Source organism: Penicillium oxalicum, chromosome II, assembly GCF_001723175.1.
Source record: "Penicillium oxalicum strain HP7-1 chromosome II, whole genome shotgun sequence".
NCBI classification, from domain to species: Eukaryota; Fungi; Ascomycota; class Eurotiomycetes; order Eurotiales; family Aspergillaceae; genus Penicillium; species Penicillium oxalicum.
The window spans coordinates 895,148-914,923 of record NC_064651.1 but is presented as its reverse complement, the minus strand read 5'-3'; the positions used below and the strand labels follow the sequence as shown (position 1 = coordinate 914,923).

General features: G+C 50.2%; 6 protein-coding genes across 6 annotated transcripts; 4 read left to right on the top strand and 2 right to left on the bottom strand.

The window, feature by feature from the left end:
- Positions 1-4,508: 4,508 nt before the first annotated feature.
- On the top strand, positions 4,509-4,742 carry POX_b02210 (uncharacterized protein; the record flags this gene model as incomplete). Its single annotated transcript, XM_050111124.1, has 1 exon — positions 4,509-4,742. One exon carries the CDS (start codon positions 4,509-4,511, stop codon positions 4,740-4,742), a length of 234 nt encoding a protein of 77 aa, XP_049971470.1.
- Positions 4,743-6,802: 2,060 nt separating this feature from the next.
- Positions 6,803-7,016, top strand: POX_b02209 (uncharacterized protein; the record flags this gene model as incomplete). Its single annotated transcript, XM_050111123.1, has 2 exons — positions 6,803-6,951; positions 7,010-7,016. 2 exons carry the CDS (start codon positions 6,803-6,805, stop codon positions 7,014-7,016), a joined length of 156 nt encoding a protein of 51 aa, XP_049971469.1.
- A 913-nt stretch (positions 7,017-7,929) lies between these two features.
- POX_b02208 (uncharacterized protein) lies at positions 7,930-10,251 on the bottom strand (the record flags this gene model as incomplete). The annotated part of the gene is made up of 4 exons (XM_050111122.1): positions 7,930-9,606; positions 9,664-9,782; positions 9,844-9,922; positions 10,012-10,251. 4 exons carry the CDS (start codon positions 10,249-10,251, stop codon positions 7,930-7,932), a joined length of 2,115 nt encoding a protein of 704 aa, XP_049971468.1.
- A 675-nt stretch (positions 10,252-10,926) lies between these two features.
- POX_b02207 (RNA helicase aquarius) lies at positions 10,927-15,328 on the top strand (the record flags this gene model as incomplete). Its single annotated transcript, XM_050111121.1, has 4 exons — positions 10,927-11,138; positions 11,199-11,299; positions 11,362-14,838; positions 14,901-15,328. 4 exons carry the CDS (start codon positions 10,927-10,929, stop codon positions 15,326-15,328), a joined length of 4,218 nt encoding a protein of 1,405 aa, XP_049971467.1.
- Positions 15,329-15,890: 562 nt separating this feature from the next.
- On the bottom strand, positions 15,891-16,995 carry POX_b02206 (putative esterase; the record flags this gene model as incomplete). The annotated part of the gene is made up of 10 exons (XM_050111120.1): positions 15,891-15,954; positions 16,020-16,098; positions 16,161-16,179; positions 16,245-16,291; positions 16,377-16,448; positions 16,508-16,550; positions 16,664-16,729; positions 16,786-16,798; positions 16,866-16,906; positions 16,969-16,995. 10 exons carry the CDS (start codon positions 16,993-16,995, stop codon positions 15,891-15,893), a joined length of 471 nt encoding a protein of 156 aa, XP_049971466.1.
- A 207-nt stretch (positions 16,996-17,202) lies between these two features.
- On the top strand, positions 17,203-18,779 carry POX_b02205 (General transcription and DNA repair factor IIH subunit TFB2; the record flags this gene model as incomplete). Its single annotated transcript, XM_050111119.1, has 3 exons — positions 17,203-17,326; positions 17,386-17,473; positions 17,552-18,779. The coding sequence occupies 3 exons, from the start codon at positions 17,203-17,205 to the stop codon at positions 18,777-18,779; spliced, it is 1,440 nt and encodes a 479-aa protein (XP_049971465.1).
- Positions 18,780-19,776: the final 997 nt, after the last annotated feature.

Genomic DNA, 19,776 nt, shown 5'->3' with positions numbered 1-19,776 from the left:
CTGCAGGTAATGAATAGACGGTGTTAGAGTAGTCCCACCAGCAGGAACAGCGAGAGAAAAGGGAAACGGATGTCAAGGCTATCGAGTCATCATTCGCAGTCAGCAACAATCATCGAGAACCTCGGTTGATTGGAACGTCAGCAGCTTCCATGGCGGGCAAAGCGGGTAAAGACAGAGTGACCATTCATGTCAGAGAGAAAAGGAACGCGCTCTGAGCTCTCGATATGGCCAACAGCCATTGAGATTGAATGCGTCTCCATTGTTGCAAACCCTTTCATTTCCGACAGAAGCTTGGAAATGACGGATGATCAGCCAGTGTAGATGGCGCCAAATCGAGCTTGAAGCAGTGGTGGAAACTCAATGTCCGCAGACTGGAGCCGGGAAAAGGCAAAAGGGAGGGGGCCACATTCGACGCCTGTCAGTCTCGCCGGCTCAAGGTCGCTGCTCGCTGCCTGGACCAGGTCACTAGCGCACCCGGGGGGAAACACAGCGGGCGAAGACCAGGAGAGGGGCCCCGAAGTCTTTCGAGGTCTTTGAAGACTTTGAGGCGTGAGATCTCCACCATGTGGGCCTTCGACTGGTAGCTGGAGGCTCGATAACCAGCCCCTCAATCAAATCACATTGGAGGTGGGGAAGAACCGGAAGAAAAGGGAAGAGAAGAGAACGAAGGGTCAATTCCGAGACCAGAGGGGGAAAAAGACAAATTAAATCAAAAATTAATAAATAAATAAATACAAAGAGGGGAGGGGGGAAAGAGTATATGCAATGGTGCAGAATGAACAATCACCTCTGGCAGACACTTTCCATCAACAAGCGCCCACGAGCCGCAAAGTCAAAAGCGATGTGTTCGATCATTGGAAAATTCTCCGAGCCGAAATGGAGCAGAACGGCGGAACCCGCTATCTCATGCACCATTGGTGCAAAGTCAAATCACCACATCGAGGCCAATGAGAAGAGCAACAAGCCAATCTTGATCCTCGTCTGAGCTGACTGGCCGTAGTCTCCGTGCACCAGCCACCGATGATCAGCCACAAAAGCATAAATGGTCGGAAAGTGCAAGCGGATGTGGCAAAGTGGACATGGCGCTCGCGCGGAAGATGTCGAAAACAATGCCACTGGAGATGTTGTAGACGACCAGACTCGACGACTTGTCCTGTCGATGTCCAGTTTTCATCACGAGTCAAGAGCACCCAGCGGGTTGACTTGCGAAGCGAGAGCCGTAAATTCACCCAGGATCTTTGAAGTACCTTTGGCGGACAGAGAAGAGAAGATAGCTTGGGACTAGGCAATCCAGGTGTGTAAAAGTAAAGTGGTCTACGGTCACCTTTGAAGTATGTATGCATACTGGATGTAAAAATGACAACAAAGGCCAAGATTTGTGGTTGAATGAGACTTGGACGAGCATATACCATTCGGCTTATTGCTTGTCTACCAACTTCCTCCCTTACGCGTTGCGTTCCCATTAGATTTATTATTTTGATCTCTCGTGGTTGATCGGCCACCTCATGCATCCGAGTTGACCATATCGCATAATCGGGCAACCCGGCTGGTGTCTAGCCACACACACATTGATGGAAGCTATCCAGCCTCTCACTCAGATTATGTCTGGCTGCAGAAGAAAGCAAAAATACATATTAAGCCACATTTCAATTCCCATAATCTGGGTTTATCTCCGCAATCACCATATGGAAGTTGTCCATGCGCGGACAGCGCCCTCATGGCGACCAATAAACCCGGTTCGTATCCGGTCCAAAAAGGGTCATCATACATAACAATAGTGCCACACAATAATACACAAAATACAAACAATCCAGAGTCCAGACCTTTCAACAATCATGGAACACAATCTCTCTCTCTCTTTCATCCCCCCCACCACCACTGGCAACACTCTTATCTGACGAAAGAAAAATGCCAGGAACCAGTGCAGCGGCGTGTCTTTCCCTTCGCTTGGACAGCGTGAACCATGGCTCGAGAGGTCCAAGTTGTCATTGGATTCGGTGATGGTGTGTAATACGAACAAACCTTTCCAACTCTAATGCTCCACCCGTGGGAAGGGGACAGCCGGAAGGCTCCTGGAAATCTCCACATCCGCGAGGCTTGAAACATCTCATGTCGCAGGGTCGATGTGAAAAGGTCCTGTTTATTTAACGGTGTGATTGAAAGATTTTTCCTTTTCCCCTCTCCACGTCCCCAAGCCGAGGTTGAGGTCTGTTTACTTTTGTGCCCAGAAACGCGTTCTCTGGCTCTTTTGTTTGTTTTGTGGGCACTGGGCGGTAACCCGTGTATGCCGTTCCGCCTACACTCCAGCAGGAGTAGGAGTCAGTGCCTTAGGGGGTCCGCTTCAGCCGATCGGGGGCTGATGCGTCTAGATTCTTGGCCGTTGTTCCATGGGGCGGTCGAAGCCGGTGGCGGTGCACAGTGCGTGTGCGGTGCGTGCGATCAATGGCGGGGAACTGCGCCACAGACGCACATCCGCCTCTGTGCAGTCGGCGGTCGTAGTTATGTGCGCATCCATCAGAGACGAAAATCGGATCCGCCCGACGCCATGAAGATCGCTTCTAAGAGTGATCTGGTGGTATAAAACCTACCCTATTCTATATACTACGAACTTTGTAGTACCATGTACAGAGGACAAAATATTCCCCTGTGGCACAGTCTCATTGCAATTATGAGATCCATCACCGATGAGCTACAGGTGAATCTGCTTCTCTGGTTTTTTTTTCTTAGTCTTTCCGCACACACGTTTATCGACAGTTTAGCCTAAGTCGGGGAAGATCTACAAGGTATATGGATATAGATCATCTCCCAGAATTTCGACAAGATCCAACCAGCCATAGGCTACAGACACGGATGGACTGGACTGGGGTAAATACTGTGTGCTCTCGTGCAGATCAACGCGTAAGACAAAATCATCATGTCTTTGCATGTCCAATCAAGAGTTTTCCATCCATGTCCCTCTTGTGAACCTCCCCCTCCCCCTTCTAGTATTGGAAACGTGATTCAGTCTAATGAGAGCATGATTGATCCAGATCAGCAACTTTGCCCCGGGCCAGGTAGTGAATGGTTGTAGCTCCTTTTGCTATTGCACCCCTGACGAAGGTACGATGTGTGGGGGAACTAATCCCCGATTCTACAGTACAACATTTAAAATTATACATCCTTTCTACTACTAGGTACTGTACATATGTAAAAACCATTAACAACAGCTCTTGACATACAATGAAACTACTCTTTCAGATACCACCTCCATCATCGAAAAAGACCTTTTCGTCACGATTTTCCCTCTTTCCGCAGCGATCATGGCAGTGGATACGATCCATCATCTCCAACTGTCGGTCTTCAGACCACATCGAGAATTGAGCCCCCCCCCATCCAACCACACACAAAACACAGGTGCAGAACCAGAACCCGAACCAGAACCAGAACCAGAATGAGAATGAGAATGTGGATCCTTGAGAAAATTGCCTCCTCCCTCTCAACTCCACCACAAAGCACAAAGAATCGGGAATGAAAATGAGGCAAGACGGTCGTATAGAGTGTCCACTCGCTGATTCGGCTTATGCCGCCCCAAGGGAAGAGGGAGGGGGAAGGAAACGTAACCGGGAGAAAACTCGGGATTGACAAGCTGACATCCCGAATCAGATGGCGCAGAGCACGGGTTTACGGCCGAAAGTCTGGGATGATCACTACTTCCTTGGGTGTAGGCCAGTTCTATAGTCCGATCGGGGGGGGGGATGGGAGGAGGAGGAGGAGGACGGTTAGGGTCACTCTAGTCGGGTTTCCACCTCTTCGCCTCGGCGGATGACGTGAGTGCCGCCGTTAGGCCCAAAGGCTTTTGGGGGAGGGGCGAAAGACTAAAAGTGGGCAATGGGTGGAGGGTGAAACGGATGAAATTGGTTCCACGAATGGTCTTGGTACTGTTAGGAGTACTGTAGTGCTGTAGTGCTGTAGTGCTGTAGTGCTGTAGTGCTGTAGTGCTGTAGTGCAGTGCAGGTATAGCTATAACTGTCGTGTGAACTGGTGGATTTTCTACATTGTCTGTGCGGCAATCACATGCAGTACTTTGTTCCATTCTAGCCAGGGAGGGGAGAAGGGGAAAGAGAGGACAAAGGGACGTGAGATGAATCTCTCGTATCATCGGAAAAGGTCTCAAGTCTTTTCCAGCAGTGATATGTCCCCTGGAGTCGCTTTCTCAACGGAAGTATTACGTGGGATACTGGATTTTCCGCAGAGGAGGATGCTACTGAGACCAGTCAACCACTCGGACGAGTCTCTGGACTCATCCTGTCCGTCCTTCGATCCTCGAGATTTCCCGTGTTGAATCGGGTAGTTTTGAGGACCAGTCGATTCAGATTTGTTTGCTTGTGCACATCATTTACCACCCCTCCCTCTTTCTCTCTTTCTGGAACAGTTCAGGATTGGGGAACTCCGATCGCGAGATTTGATCCGTTGGGGGACGTCCGTTGCGTTAGTGCCACGGGTAGCGTAGTCATTCCTCTTTCGGATTGATGTTGACCAAATCATGGCAATCTCCAGCAATTGGAAAACTTCCCAGTCTTCAAGATAGATCTGATCCTTGCCTCCCTTGCCTTGCCATGACTCGCGAGCAAAACCAGAACCAGAAGCACAGTCTTTTAAGTCTTTCCAATCCTTCCTGTAGAGATAACAGTGCCTCGGGAGTCCATCGTGCTATCGCAACTTTTATCTCGGCTGCGCCCAATGTCGCCGCCGAGACTGCTTGACTTGCCTCTTTGAAATGTAGTGATGCGATCCTTTGAAATTGCCAAACTCGTGACTCGACGCGTCGTCATCATTATTCAGTCGTGGATGTCAAGGAGGCGAGAAAGGGGGGGGCTTTTCAAGGCAAGCGGACGGGGTTGGACATGCATGAATCACTCTTTTTGTTTTTAACTCATGACCTCTCTCGATGATGACCACAAATTGACCTCAAGGAGGACCAGGGGCAGAGCTGGAAAATCTACACCCGTCGTATCCGATGCGTGGTGGTCCATCCAGGTCCCAGTTTCAGAGCTGTGCTCGTACCTTGCTCGAAGCGAGATTAAACTTTGGCACCAGGATGGTGCATGCGGCGCTTACTACAGTAGTCTCCGGGACCTTGCATAAGACTGCCATGGGACATTCGATACAACCCTGGACGAGCCTGGTACTACAGTACTTACCGGGTACTTAGCACTAGCACGTACCACGGTCAGCACCGCAGTCCTCGTACCTGCAGCACCATACATGGTCAACCTAGTACCGTAGCCATATGGGTACCGCATAAAGGCAAAGAGATCATATCTCGACGTCCCAGCTCCTTTTCGACCGTGCATCACACTATCCTCTCCATGGTGAAAGTCCCGAAGTATTCTCGCAGAAGCTCATGTGGGAACTGTGGAGTGGATTAGTGATTTTCCACGAGACGCGGACAGCCTCAACCGGGAAGGACCGTAATACCCAGTACTCAGGATGGGGCTGATTTAAGGACTCGAGCTATTGAAATGTCAAACACAGGGACCGCACGAGCGCCAACGTTGGAAATTCACCAGCGATAAAAAGTTCTTCTCCTGTGATTTCCGATTCGTGAAAGTCTAGTACTTGGATCTAGTTCGATGATTCGAGGCTCTCGCGGGCCCCGGACACGTCGGGTCTGGATGTCGGTCGATGCGCAAGAAGTAAAATGAGAACTCTCCAATCTGATCATTATGCACTTTGAACACGCACCGTGTAGAACGGTCAATGAGTCTCTGTGTACGTAGGTGATTGATTGTAGCTGGGGGGGAAATTAAAATTTAAAAATTCTTGCGACTCGGATTATTTGATGTCCCCGGTCAATTCGAGAAGAGCGTGGGAGAAATTGCGTACAAAGGTGAATCCAAACTATGAGCGCTTGAATGACTGCGGAGCGTTAACTAGTATAGGTGACCCCAGCTTATGCCATATCTCATCAATTTGATCACATATATTTTTGTGCTGTAAGTTCTACACTGTGATCTACCGGATTCACCCAGCCACCAGTATGCTTCGCGGGACTCTTACCAGACCGAGCGTACAGTACTACACTAGCGTCAGCAACGCTAGGTATTCGAGCCCATTCCAATTTCGTGACCCGGCCACGCTTGATCTCGTAGTCTTGCTACTCGATTGGGAAAAGAAACGGACAACTACCTTACCGTCCAATTTAGTCTGAGTGGTCACCACGTGCCCGGGCGTCTCCATTGTCGGATACGAACGAGCCCACCAATTCACTGGCAAACCCTTGACAGAGAGGGGAGCAAAGACAAGCTACTCGGCCAACTTTGGAAAACAGTGATGGTCTGTCCTCCTGCTACATCATTCGTCAAAGCGAACTTGATTATATCACTACCTTACCTAGATGACTAGTCCTTGCTCATTCGCATCTGAACTATTATCTGGACCAACAACTCATCTTATGAACGTCTGATATGTATTCACCTCTTATATTCTGGAAAGAAATGAATGGCAATTGGACTTTCACTCTGTATCGTGTTCTCCCACGTCTCCCCCCCTTCGAAAGAAAGAAAATCACGACCCTCTTCCTGCCCCCTTCCCCTGCGAATTCCCCCCTTCAATAGAATTTGAACCTCTAGCGCCGTTAGAAGTGGACCTGGACTCAGCCCTCTTATGTCTTTTTAGTGTGGTAACGTGACTCCTAAGCCTCAAAGTCATACATGGGATGCAGGTCGCTTTACTGGATCCCCCCCCCCCCCCCCCTAAACCAGCCAGCTTGCGATCAGTGCGCGTTTTTTTTTTTAAAAAAAAAGAAAAAGAAAAAGAAAAAATGAAAGAGGAAAGAGAAAACTTCTTCGAGAACAATCTGTCCGCGTTCAAATGTCCACCGCAGGGCTCCACGTCCATGGAGAAAGGGCCCAAGGTGGCCAAGATGGATGGTTGTTCTATTAAAGCGCTGTCTCTCAGGGGCCCGTGTGCGTATGTTGTATAACTGATCCGAATACCAGGCTTCAAAGTACTAGGGCGTTGAGGTTAGTCGTTAAATAGTGCGTAGATGGATCACTGGTACATTATTAAAAAGTAAACGGTGATGTAGAAAGGGGGAAATGGTGCTTATCTAGGTAATACCTATTAAATATATTGAGATGATTCCCCTCAGATTGCGAACTGGTATTCATAGTGGGTTTAGAGGTAGGATCCCGCGAGAACCTCACCTGTCAGACGTCTCGAGTGATATACAGCACACTTCGACCCCCCTTTCATTTCACCCCAATTCATCTTGTTGGCGTACAGATTTCTGTACTTAGGAACCGAGAAGATAGAGGTTGAAGGGAGGTATCCAGACATCTTCGGTCTAGCTGCTAACTTAATGACTTTTTTGTCTGTACCAGGAGACTCTGGCCTTCTCATCCTTTGACGTGCGAAAGTTTCATGAAGTGGCGTCAACTTGAAAAATTACCTGGGACGAGAGTCATTAGCACTGGTGTGTGTGTGTGTGTGTGTGTGTGTGTGTGTGTGTTTGCCTTGACTCCAGAAGTCTTGTGACACAACATTTTCTTCTCTTTTCTTTTTTATTTTGGTTTATCTCAGCTGAGCACGTAGGACCCAACTGCCATGATCACAATCTGATTCGATGATGCGACTTCCCCAGAGCAGTCTGCCAGGGGGTAGGAATGGAATCGGTACAATACACCGAGGTACCCCATGTCTACACGGAAATGACTGGATCGAGAATCGGATTGAGATCGGAACGTGATAAAAATATAAAAATTCTCTTATTGAACACAGAGCGATGGAGGCGAGAGAATCAGGGGTATCATCAATTATGAAAAGGGGGAGGAACAAAGAAAAATCGAATCCGAATTTCCGTCATCAAAGGGTGAAGAGAAAAGAAAAGGCAGGGTAGAAGAAATATTCGAGAGCAGATTCTGGGCCCTGATCCAGTACCGGTACTTTCTAGGTGGCTGTTGTTGGCTCCTCTTCTGTAGTTTTCTCGGGAGCCGTCCCAGTGGTCGCAGCTGGCCCGGGTGAATCGGTCGAGTTGCCCTCAGCGAGCACAGTCGTCGTCTCTGGAACAGGGGCTGGCTCGGAGGGAACATCATTCAGCTGATTGGCGTCTGCGATGGTGGTGGCACTTTCAACCGTGACAGGACCAGAACCCTCCCTAGCCTCTTCTACTTTCACTTCGTCACCACCACCACCAGAGGGAGCCTCGATAGAAGGCGTAAGTGTCGGGACAGTCTTCTCCTCTGGTGGTTGGCTTCCTTCGACCGGCTGCGGGGTCTCTGATGGTGCCTCGGGTGTCTCGAAAAGGGCATTCAAATTCTCTCCATCTTTGAATTTGTCGAAGCGGCCGAGTTTGGTCTTCACGGACAGACGGAGAAGACGCCACGTCTTGCTTGATTTGGCCTTTTCCGCAAGGGCCTTGTCGTCTGGGGTCTGCGCGGTGTCGATGTCCATCTCATCGTCCATGATGCCCATCATCAGAGAGTCTGCGGATGGGATGGTGACTCTATCAGATTCCTTCAGCCGCTCAATATTGGCGAGGGCCTCACTGTCAGATAGGAATTTCAAGTCAAGTGACCCCATGGGGGACGGACGAATCCGCTTGTTTGCATATGCTTTCGTGGCATGCTCGCGGGCGCTCATGTAGTCGGACACCGAGACAGCCGGCCGCTCAATGGGTGGACACCCCTCGGCCTTCCAACGGACCCAATTTTTATCTCTGGATAAGACCGTATCTACCATTCGGAAATAAAAGTTTCCACCATCGCCCTGGCGTAAATATCCCTCAATACTCTTGCGCATGTCGGCTGCCCATTTGGCGTCTTCTTCATTCATATCAAAGCCGTACAGCACAGACTTGTTGGTCGCATCGACCAATCGAGACTTGGCTTTGGGTGTGAGGGATAGCATAAAGTCAATGAGGATGAGTGCTTGTACCAGGACATGCCTTCTGAATGCCGTGTCGCTCACTTCAAGGTCAAAGAGATCCCGGCTAGTCAGGTATTTCGGATTGAAGCTGATGCCAACTTCGGCGTCTTCAGCGACACGTTTCCGCCTGTGAGACTTGCGAGCCTCCTCGGAAGACCTTGACCCGGCTTTGTTCTCCAACTCAGTCTTCATGTTTTTAAATGCGGCAACGGTAGCTTCCAGACCGGATTTGAAGGCAGCGAATCGCTCGGAATCGAACAATTGGCTGGGGGAAGAAAAGTATGCTTGAAGACTCCAGAAAACTGGATAGAGGGCATCCAAGTCAACTTTCCCCTTCATCTGACCATTCATTCCGCTCTTCTCCTCGCTGAAGACCACTTTCGGGATTGGTGAAGGCCCATCTGGTTGGTCCCCTGGACCGGCATCGGTTTCCGTAGGCGAAGCATTGTCGTTCTCATCTGCCATGACAGTGTCTTCCTCGGCCTCGGGCGACGGCTTTACAACATCGTCGAACGTAGTCACGTTCTCGGTGTGGAACTCGCCCCGCAGGTTGACTGAGCTCTTGTCGCCTAGTGGGAAGCTCTGGAACAGGAAGATGAAAACACGACCGCAGAACACCGTGTCTTCCGCGCGAGACAGCCGTCGAAGAAGCTCGTTGCACGAGCGGAGAATGACGAGACTTTTTTGCTTGAAATGTTTCTGGGCAAGTCAGACGATGAGATGGATTTCTTTCCGAGCCGGCAAACTAAGGCTTACCTTGATATTACGCTCCCGGCGCGATTCTAGGTAGTCAAAAACCTTTCGACATCCGTCGATTGTTTGACTGTCGAGAAGCTCTTCGATCAGCCAGAAAATCAAGCCAGGTTCACATTGTTCTAGAAAAGACGAATTAGGGAGAGGAGTCGACGCATCTGGCGGGGTGGACTGGTAACTGACCATTGTCCGAGAAGATGGAGACGATATCCAGTAAGTTCCAGATCTGGATAAATGTCGAATCGTGAATCGGAGTCGAAGCCTAGGGTCATCGACCAAAAATAAGTAAAATATTCACCGTCGCGCTACCATGATGAATTCGCAACCAGGAAAGATCGAAGGACTGCTTACCAGAATGCGATAGAATTTTTCGCGAAAGGCGATCTCCACAGCAGCGAAACGAGTCTGTGAGTTGAAATGACTGACTGCCTCGTCGTCTTCAGCAGAAAGCTTCCAGATTGACTCTCCCAGGATCCCTTCAGTCAGCGGTGGCTCGATCTGCGAGTCAGCTTTGACCTCTGCTGCGCGCTTCAACAGACGGTCAACTAGCTCCTTGTAGACACGCACTACCTGGAGGTCTAGTGCCGCCATGGTGGTGAGATCACGAAAGTCGCAAATGCAAAAGGGACGCTGTACGAGAGCGCCAAAAAAGAGAAAGCGATCGGAGTGAGAAGCACAAGGAAATGGGAAAAGCGCCCGGCGGCTCGGCGGAGAAGAGAGTGCCAAGACCTCTGGCATTAGCTCTCCAGTGACGCGCGCCAGTCTGCGGCGAGCCGGCACAAAGTCGTTGCTTATCTGGTCACATGCTGTAAACCTCAGGCAGAGATACAACCATTTAGTTCAGGTAGCGAGCATTGGATTGATGAATTAGATGAATTCCTTTCAAATTCGAGGTATCGTCGGATTGACCGAGATGAGGGGGCAATCCTCAACCTCTCATAATAATTATGGTTGGCTCTACTCTATCGAAAGTTTGTCACTGCTTCATCCTACTCTACAATCCAACCACATTCGGCAATCCTAGAGCCATCGTTAGGGCGGAGTATCAGGCGGTGAGCTTTCAGTGTGCTAACTGAAGGTCGGCAGTGCTGTGACAGGCCGCATGGTGCTGACTAAGACCCGAGCCCGGCCTCCAGAGGGTCGTGTATCGAGTGCAAATGATCTCAGTAACTGACAGTCGGAGCTTTATGAAAACGCCCCGACGCGCGCAGATCCATTTACGCCCTCCACAATCTCACGTCTCCCGGGCTAGGGACAAGAGACGCGATGGCTCAGAGTCTAGAATCTAGACCAACCGTGGTGGACTTCCGCGAGGACAATGCCTGGGTGAAGCTAGCGCAAGAGTACTGGTCCGATGCAAAGAAGGTTCGCAAGGTCAAGCCTGATGTGATCAAGCAGCAATTATGGGATCCTTTGGAAGCAGAGGGCTTCGCTACACGATCATTGTTGATTTTGGAAAATTTGAATGTTCTAGAAAAGTAGGTTCAGAATCATATGAGGCAAACCCACTCCGCAGAGCTGATCCAAACCACGCGCAGGTTCCTGTGGCCGACGTACACCGAAGATGCGTCAAATCACCATATTCTTTTGATCGCTCTCATTGTGAGCGTCAAGCACCGCGAGCATCTGCCGATATGGAGTAAGCGATCGCGATTGGGCAAGGTCAAACATCATGTCAGACTCATTAACCATGTGCCATAGACATTTTCTCCGATCGCGCGGACGACTTCTCCAGCCTATTCCACCGTGTGCTGTCTATGAGTATTGATCCTTCGCTTGCAACCACATCGCGAATCTCCATCGTCTCTTTCATCATTGGCGCTTTCCAATCCCTCGAAAACCCTCTCATCCGTAAAGAATGCGCCCCACTGGTCTCGATCTCGATATGGCACAATTTGGCCGGCGATGAAGCACGAGAGCGCGTAATCTCAAAATCGCCGATATTGAAGAAAGCCTGGAGGGCGGCGAACAAACGATACGAAGCGGGAGATGACGCCGTCAAGGCTAAAATCCGATTTGAGCGGTCATGGCTGTACACTATGCTCCTCATCTTTTTACAAAAACTGAACGGATCTGAGAAAGAGCAGTCTGAGAATTTGCTTTACGAGGAGAGATTCATTGAACTGCTTGTGGACCTCTTGAGCCAGCTTCCGACTCGGCGTTACGTCAATACGTTGCTGAAGGATTTGAATCTATTGCCTGTCATTCGGTTGTCGCATCTGTACCGCAACCCGGAAAATGCGCTGCTTCGCGATCTTTACAGCTTGCTGAGTCACTTTGTCTTTTTCGCGATTGACGATTACTCCGGTGAGGCGCTCTCGCCTCAGGCGGTCTATGACCTCCATTGTCAGGAGCTGGCGCGTTTACAGAGAACAGCGATGAAGCACTTCAAGGAGAAGCTCACCATCCTTGCGCTTTCTAACTTGGGCGCCATTGAACAGCGTTCTGAACTTCAAGGACAACTCTCATCTCTTGAAGAGTCAGAGCTACAGGAGCTGTGTATGCATCTTGGGTTCCGGACAACCTATCCAAAGTCCTCCAATGTCACCCTCGACCGACAGCTGTACCTTGAAGTACTCTCATCAGCTTATGCACGCCGACTTTCCTTCCAAGAGGCTGCTGCTCGAATCAAGGTTCTCCCGACAGAGGACACTCTCTACGATCCCGCATTGCTGAGAACGGAGTCGTACGACGGATCGAGACCGCTGGCCATTCCAAAATTAAATCTACAGTATCTGAGCATTGGGGATTTCTTGTGGCGATCATTCCTATTGTATCGCTCTGAAGCGTTTTTCCAAATACGAAAGGATATGGAACTGGTGGTCAAGCGAATGCAGCCAAAAGCGGGCCGCGACGGGCTGGTCAAGTTCGATGGCTTTTCACGCATGGCTATACCCATCTCCAAACCTGCCATCATCGAGGTGGCTCCGGCTAAAGTCGGATCTCCTAACCCTGCTTTCGTGCGAGCTGAAATTGCGATTGAGGTCGGTCGTCTCGCCGAGAATGTTCGCAAGGAATGGGATTCGCTACGGCCCGATGACGTGATATATTTGCTCGCAGTGCAGACGCCCTCTCCTTCTCAGATCGGTTCCACGATTCCGGTGACGGATGATCTTTGTATGACCCACCTGCGTACTGCGGAGATCGTGCAAGTTCTCGATGAGCAAGGCCGTGCCTTGCGCCAGCCAGCCGGTGCCCAAACAAACGGACATCAATCTCGCCCAAGGATACGAAAGCTGCTTGTGAATCTCGATGCTGCAGCATTCAAGGCTGACAAGGACCGTCAATCTCAAGGCAAGCAGGATATCTATCCGTTACTCAATGTTGTTGCACGAAGAAAGGCAAGAGAGAATAATTTCAAGTCAATCCTTGAGACCATGCAGAAACTCATTGTCTCCGATGTGGCTCTACCATCTTGGCTGCAGGACGTATTCCTCGGTTACGGAGACCCTGCAAGTGCCCACTACCCACAGTTGGCCAATCGCCTGCAATCAGTAGATTTCTTGGACACCTTCCTTGACTGGCATCATCTTGTTGAGAGCTTCCCTGGCAAGACAATTGAACCTTCTGGGACTGAGACGTCCAGCTTTGGGCCGCCCTATATTCTCAACTGGCCTGAAGACGCCCCAGAGACCGCCTCTGCAATGCCTCCGAAGAAGCGTCGTCGTGAGCAAGCTAAGCAGTCGAGCGACGAGTCATCAACTATCCGTGTATCAACCTACAAACCCCCCAATCCTGGACCCTACCCGGTGGATGCCCCAAAGTTGAACCGCGTTCGTTTCACTCCCGCGCAAGTGGAGGCAATTGCATCGGGCGTGCAGCCTGGTCTCACAGTCATCGTTGGGCCGCCCGGCACAGGAAAAACAGACGTCGCGACACAGATCATCAACAATCTCTATCACAACTTCCCCAAGGAGCGCACCCTCCTGATTGCGCACAGCAATCAAGCGCTCAACCAGCTTTTCCAAAAAATCACTGCGCTTGACATTGATGAGCGCCATCTCCTTCGTCTCGGTCACGGCGAGGAGGAGCTCGATACGGACACCAACTACAGCAAACATGGCCGTGTGGACTCTTTCCTGGACAACCGGACTCATTATCTCTCTGAGGTAATGCGGCTTGCGGCATCAATGAATGTTGAAGGCGCCCATGGCAATTCTTGTGAGACGGCTGGATATTTCAATACGGTCCATGTTCAGCCAGCTTGGGCGAAGTTTTGGGATCATGTCGGCTCTGATCAAGTATCGGTTGAGGAGATTATTACCTATTTCCCATTCCATGTGTACTTCTCAGACGCTCCCCAGCCATTGTTTCCTGAAGGTGCCTCCAGAGAAGCCCTTTTGGATGTTGCATCAGGCTGCCAAAGACACATCGAGCGGATTTTCTCCGAGCTCGAGGATATTCGGCCATTTGAGATCCTGCGACAACAGCGCGACAAAGCCAATTATTTGTTGATCAAAGAAGCTCGGGTCATTGCGATGACCTCTACGCATGCGGCAATGCGACGCCAGGAAATCGCAGACTTGGGCTTCCACTATGATAACGTAGTCATGGAGGAAGCTGCTCAGATCACTGAGATCGAAAGCTTCATTCCAGCCGCCATGCAAAATTTGAAAAATGGTGAGCTGCCATTGAAGCGAGTTGTGCTATGTGGTGATCATCTGCAGAACTCGCCTATTATCCAAAACCTCGCTTTCCGTCAATACGCCCACTTTGAACAAAGTCTGTTCCTGCGATTGGCGCGACTTGGCGTTCCTGTGATCACGCTAGACAAGCAAGCTCGTGCTCGACCCAGTATTGCTGAGCTCTTCAGATGGCGTTATGAGTCCCTGGGTGACCTTGCCGTCACGGAGACTGCCGAAGAATTCAAGCAAGCCAACGCTGGATTCCAATTCGATTACCAATTCATCAATGTCCCTGATTATCAGGGGTCCGGTGAACGCGAGCCAACCCCACACTTCATCCAGAATCTGGGCGAGGCAGAGTATGCTGTTGCACTTTTCCAGTACATGCGTCTGCTCGGCTACCCGGCCGACAAAATCTCGATTTTGGCGACGTATGCTGGACAAACTGCTCTCATTCGAGATGTTCTCGGCCATCGCTGCGCGAAGAACCCCTTGTTCGGGATGCCCAAGATCGTAACAACAGTGGATAGGTACCAGGGAGAACAGAATGACTGTAAGCTTTTTTTTCCTTCACAAAACAAAACGTGACCTTTCACTAACACTTGACTCTGCCAGATGTCATTCTCTCACTGACTCGCACACGTACGGTGGGCTATCTTCGTGACGTGCGTCGTTTGACGGTGGCGTTGTCCCGTGCTCGTCTTGGACTTTACATTCTCGGTCGCCGTGAAATCTTCGAGACTTGCTATGAACTTCAACCTGCCTTTGAGCGTCTCCTGCAACGACCTGACAAGCTGATGCTTGCGCCAGGTGAGATGTTCCCAAGCACTCGAGCGCTGGACGCTCCGGTGGAGGGCACTTCCATGGAGAGTGTAGAGCATCTTGGTCAGTACGTCTTTGAGATGACACAAGCCAAGGTCAAGGCGATGGGTGCTGGTGATGCAGCCGTTGAGGATGCCACAACAAATGGCGAAGAGCTTCCACGGGAGGAAGACGAGGAGATGCTTGGCGCCGGACCAGATGAAGGTGAAGACATTGTATAAGAAGCCATTTTTACTGAATCGGTTCTTGCAAAATAACCATGCGCAAGCAAGTTCATAGATCTGTTCTTGATGCTTTTGTCACCGAGGAACCGAGGAACCAATGTCCTACTTTTTGAATGGAAAACACTACATCCGAGCAATCAATCAAACGTGCAATGGATGCATACACATTCCTCGTATCTTGTAGAGCTCTGAATACTTCTGGTGGGAGAATCCAATAACGCCAATGCTGTATTCGCCCTCAATCTTTGTATAACGAGCCAAAAGCACTTCGTACGAATCTTAGAACGATTCTTTGCTTACCTCCGACAGCCCGACATAGTAACACCTAGAGAACTATCCAACCATCAATCTCGGAGGGAAATACTGCAGGTCACATTGATTTGGCAACAGCTCCTCAAGTGCCATTTTGTGGCCCTGGTCTCGGTAAGGTACAAAAGGTGAAGATCGGCCTCAAGACCAAACGAAGTCAACCAGTTCCACACGGGCACGCACCCAGATTGCCATGGACTTGAGTGATCAAGCTTTTCAATCCACCAATTGGAATAGGAAAATTTATCAATCACTGAAGCTTGTTGATCTCCTCCACGATGTTTTGAGGATCTTTCCAAGCAATGCTCACATACCTACGATGATTGTTCGATTAGACACCGGTGCAAGCAGCGACATGTTCATCACTGAACGGACTCACTTGGTATGGCTCCCGCGAGCAACAACCTCACCCTTTGCATTGGTGAACTTAATGTTAGTATATGCGAGGGTTTTCCCGACTACCCAAGTTAGTAAGCGCTTGCCGTGAACTCGGAGGTGAATGGCTAGCAGCATGCCATACATTTATCACAGGTAACCTCCTAAAATTGATCAGTCAATCAGGTTGGAGCAAGGTTGTTTTAGGATTACTAGTCTGTAAACTCACCGCCATGATTTTATCACCAATTCTGCCCCCGGAGTTCAAGTAGGTCACTTTGTTTACAGAGTTAGGAGTGTTGACGAGAGCAATAGTGGCAGTTTAAGATCCGCCCTGCCGACATTTCTTCAATTGACTTACCATTCAGATCGGTAGATACGCCAGTTGCGTAAAGCCCTCGAGAAGCCACGGCTAGGGAGCCTCCGAGATCAACTAAGGAAAGTGTGAGTTCGAGCAATTATCTCCCTCGTCGAATCTTTCAGGCTAGTCACCCATGCTCGCAATAGTGCCGCCATGAAGAATATTGAGGCGGTTCTGAAAATAAAAAAGTGGTCAGTCTAGGGCATAGCTCATGTGGTTGGATACTGTTCAAGTCCGTCCTTTGCATATAGCCATGACATGGACCCAATGTAGGGGATTGACCATACTGTATGCTCTTTTTGGATCACCAGTTCAAAGTTGACTGTCCCAGGTCTCGCGGCGGTGACTTGGAGCTGTTTAAGGTGAGAAATTATATTGACAGCAAGCAGTAACTATAGAAATGGCGCACATTGTTCAAAAGTCTTGAGAACGTGTTGGTCAGTACCATCACATCCCAGATAACGAACTATTTCTCAATCTAATGCTTACCGAGGCTCAAGACCCGAGGTAGCCCGGAAGGATTCCCAGACCTGCGTAGCTGGTCGTGTTAGAATCGTATTCACCAACAACGCGGTCACAAGTGCATTCTCACGGATTTAACGAATCTCAACGCAGTCATAGTGGAGCTCAGTCAGTGTCAAATTGGTTCAAGCAGAGACGTGGCTCATCGCTCGGTAGATAGTGAGGGTATCCATCCAACCCGGAAACTGCACAAGATGGCCGCTCCGGTCCCCGTAAATAGCTTTCTACGGAGCGAGCCATGACTTCACTCTTCTCATCGAATCTCCGAAAGATACAGAGACGTGAGGTCTCTCAGGTCACCACAATGGCGGCATCTACGTCTCGGCCCCTCGAGTACCTGGAAAGCCTGCCTGGTATGACCTTTAACAAGCTGTATCAACAGCCGTCTACTGCGCTTGCGATTTTTCGGCGAATGTTGCCTGACCTGGGTATCTCAGAGCTCCCCCCGAAAGCTGATCGCCGCTTGGGAACTGACCGATGACCGTAGCAAAATGCTTTGTGATGGCACTTTTGTACCTGAAAGATCCCCTACCGACCCACGACCTGGAACTCTGGGTGAAAGCAGAGAGCAAGAAGTGAGTGTGACATCGCCATTATTTGTGATTCCATGTGCTTGAACTGGTCGCTAAAGTCAACTGGTTCCCTTTGTTAAGGCAACGCGATAATGCCCTCTCTATTTTGGGTCGCCTTCATATTCTTTCCAAGACTTTGACTTCCGAGAATGTCAGCGCATACATGGTCACCAATCCGTTCGCATCCTCCCTTCGAAAAGCTCTCATGGGCTCCGAAGACGCTCAGTCCTTTGGTGTCTTTTCTGTTGTCCAGAATGAGCACCGTGTGTCGATACCCGAATTAGATGAATATGCGCGTCGTCAATGGGAAGGTGTATTGGGCTACATGGTTGGGACCAGTGCTCTCAGCGGCCAGCGCGACGTGAGCCTCAGCAAGGGTGTCAAGCAACTTCTTCAGGCTGGTCACCTCGTCGAGATTCGCGATCGACGAGTCGACATCACCAAGGACGGCTTTGGCTTCGTCCTGCAGGATGTCAATACGCAAGTCTGGCATATCTTGATCCTCTACGTTGAGAGTGCCGAGGCTATTGGCATGGACAGTGTTGAAGTTCTCTCGTTCTTGTTCCTGCTCAGTAGTTTGGAGCTGGGTCAATCTTACGAGAAGAAATATCTGTCATCTGTTCAGCTTCGGACGCTAGCTGACCTCGCCGATTTTGGAATTATCTACCAAGAGTCGCCTGAAGCAACGCGATTCTACCCCACGCGACTGGCGACCACACTGACCTCGGATTCAAGCGCTCTGAGCAGTACGGTGGGTAGCTCCTTGAACGGCCCTGCCAGCCAGCCCGGCGCATCCGGTGCTGGCTCCGGATTCATCGTCATCGAAACCAACTATCGCCTCTACGCATACACCTCGTCGCCCCTGCAAATTTCGCTCATCTCCCTCTTCACTACCCTCAAGTATCGCTTTCCGAATCTCGTCACGGGTAAAGTCACCCGCCAGTCCGTACGCCGCGCCATCGATATGGGCATTACTGCGGATCAAATCATCTCCTATCTCCATACACATGCACATCCTCAACTGCGTAAGCATAATGCCGGCCATTCGACCTCGAACACCGCAGGTATCCCACCGTCTATTCTACCACCAACAGTCACGGATCAGATCCGACTGTGGCAGCTGGAACGCGACCGGCTCCGCGCTACTGCGGGCTTTCTCTTCAAGGATTTCACGACATTGCAAGAATACCAAGCTCCCTGTCAATATGCGGCGGAAATCGGTGTCTTGGTATGGAAATCCGATCGCAAGCGCATGTTCTTTGTGACCCGACACGAACAGGTTGCTGCATTCCTCCGCAGCAAGAAGTAGCCATGGAGTAACCTAACGACGAGAAAGAGGCGCATTGGACTGTTGATTATAGATTCGGGTTTGGAATCTAGCCACTGTCGGAGAAGTCATGGAATCCTCCGATTTGAGCACTGGTTGGCGTTTCACGGAGAAAATCTGGAATGGAACATTTAATGAGATGATGATCAATCTTTTGCCTTGGGTCACCGCGGGGTTTCAATTGCAATCTGTACTATACAATGAATCTGTTTTCTTTTTTCTGTCATTGATTTGATGTCTTGATGTCTACTGTGGGAGATTCATGTTCCTAGAGTCATGCATTCTCGTCACTCATTGTCAGCATGACTAATCTGTTCCATGCTTCCAAGGTTGTTGCCCAGTGCCCGAAGGTCCTCCGATACTCGTTTGGGAAGAACGGTGGTCGGCAAGTGTCTCCGGTGTACTTCCCGTCCAGTGCGCGCGCAGTATGCCGGGCACTCAGTGGGTGTCTCGATTCTTCCGATCTCTGGTTCCTGGATTATGGCTGAACTCTGCTTCAGTCTGTCCACTGGCCAATGTGCTCTATTCCCCTTTGGTGAAGGATGTTGAGAGCAAACTTTGATCTACAGGGGGACCAAGTGAAAATAGGATGATCCCCTTCGGCACGCCATAGCCATGCTCTCATCGCCGACCTCGAATCGACAGCCAAGCGAATGGGACGCCGCAAGCTGTCTGGAGTAAAACAATTGATCCTGCCCTCCTCTGACAGGCAGACGGAAAGCACAAAAACCCTGCAAGTTGCAACGGGCGTTCGCCCCACTGTGGATTTTTTTTCCACGCCAAGGGATGCGTTAATTTACTAGGACCAAGGAGATTGTGAGAATCGGGGAAATATAAGCACGAGAGAAAGAAGGGAAGAGAGAGAACGAGAGGGTCCTTCAACCGATCGGGCGAAAATGTCCCCGTCCATTGACTGCTTGAAGGCGTCTGACTGGACACCGATAGCTGTCTCGATGACTGACCTGTGCACTCGTTCTGG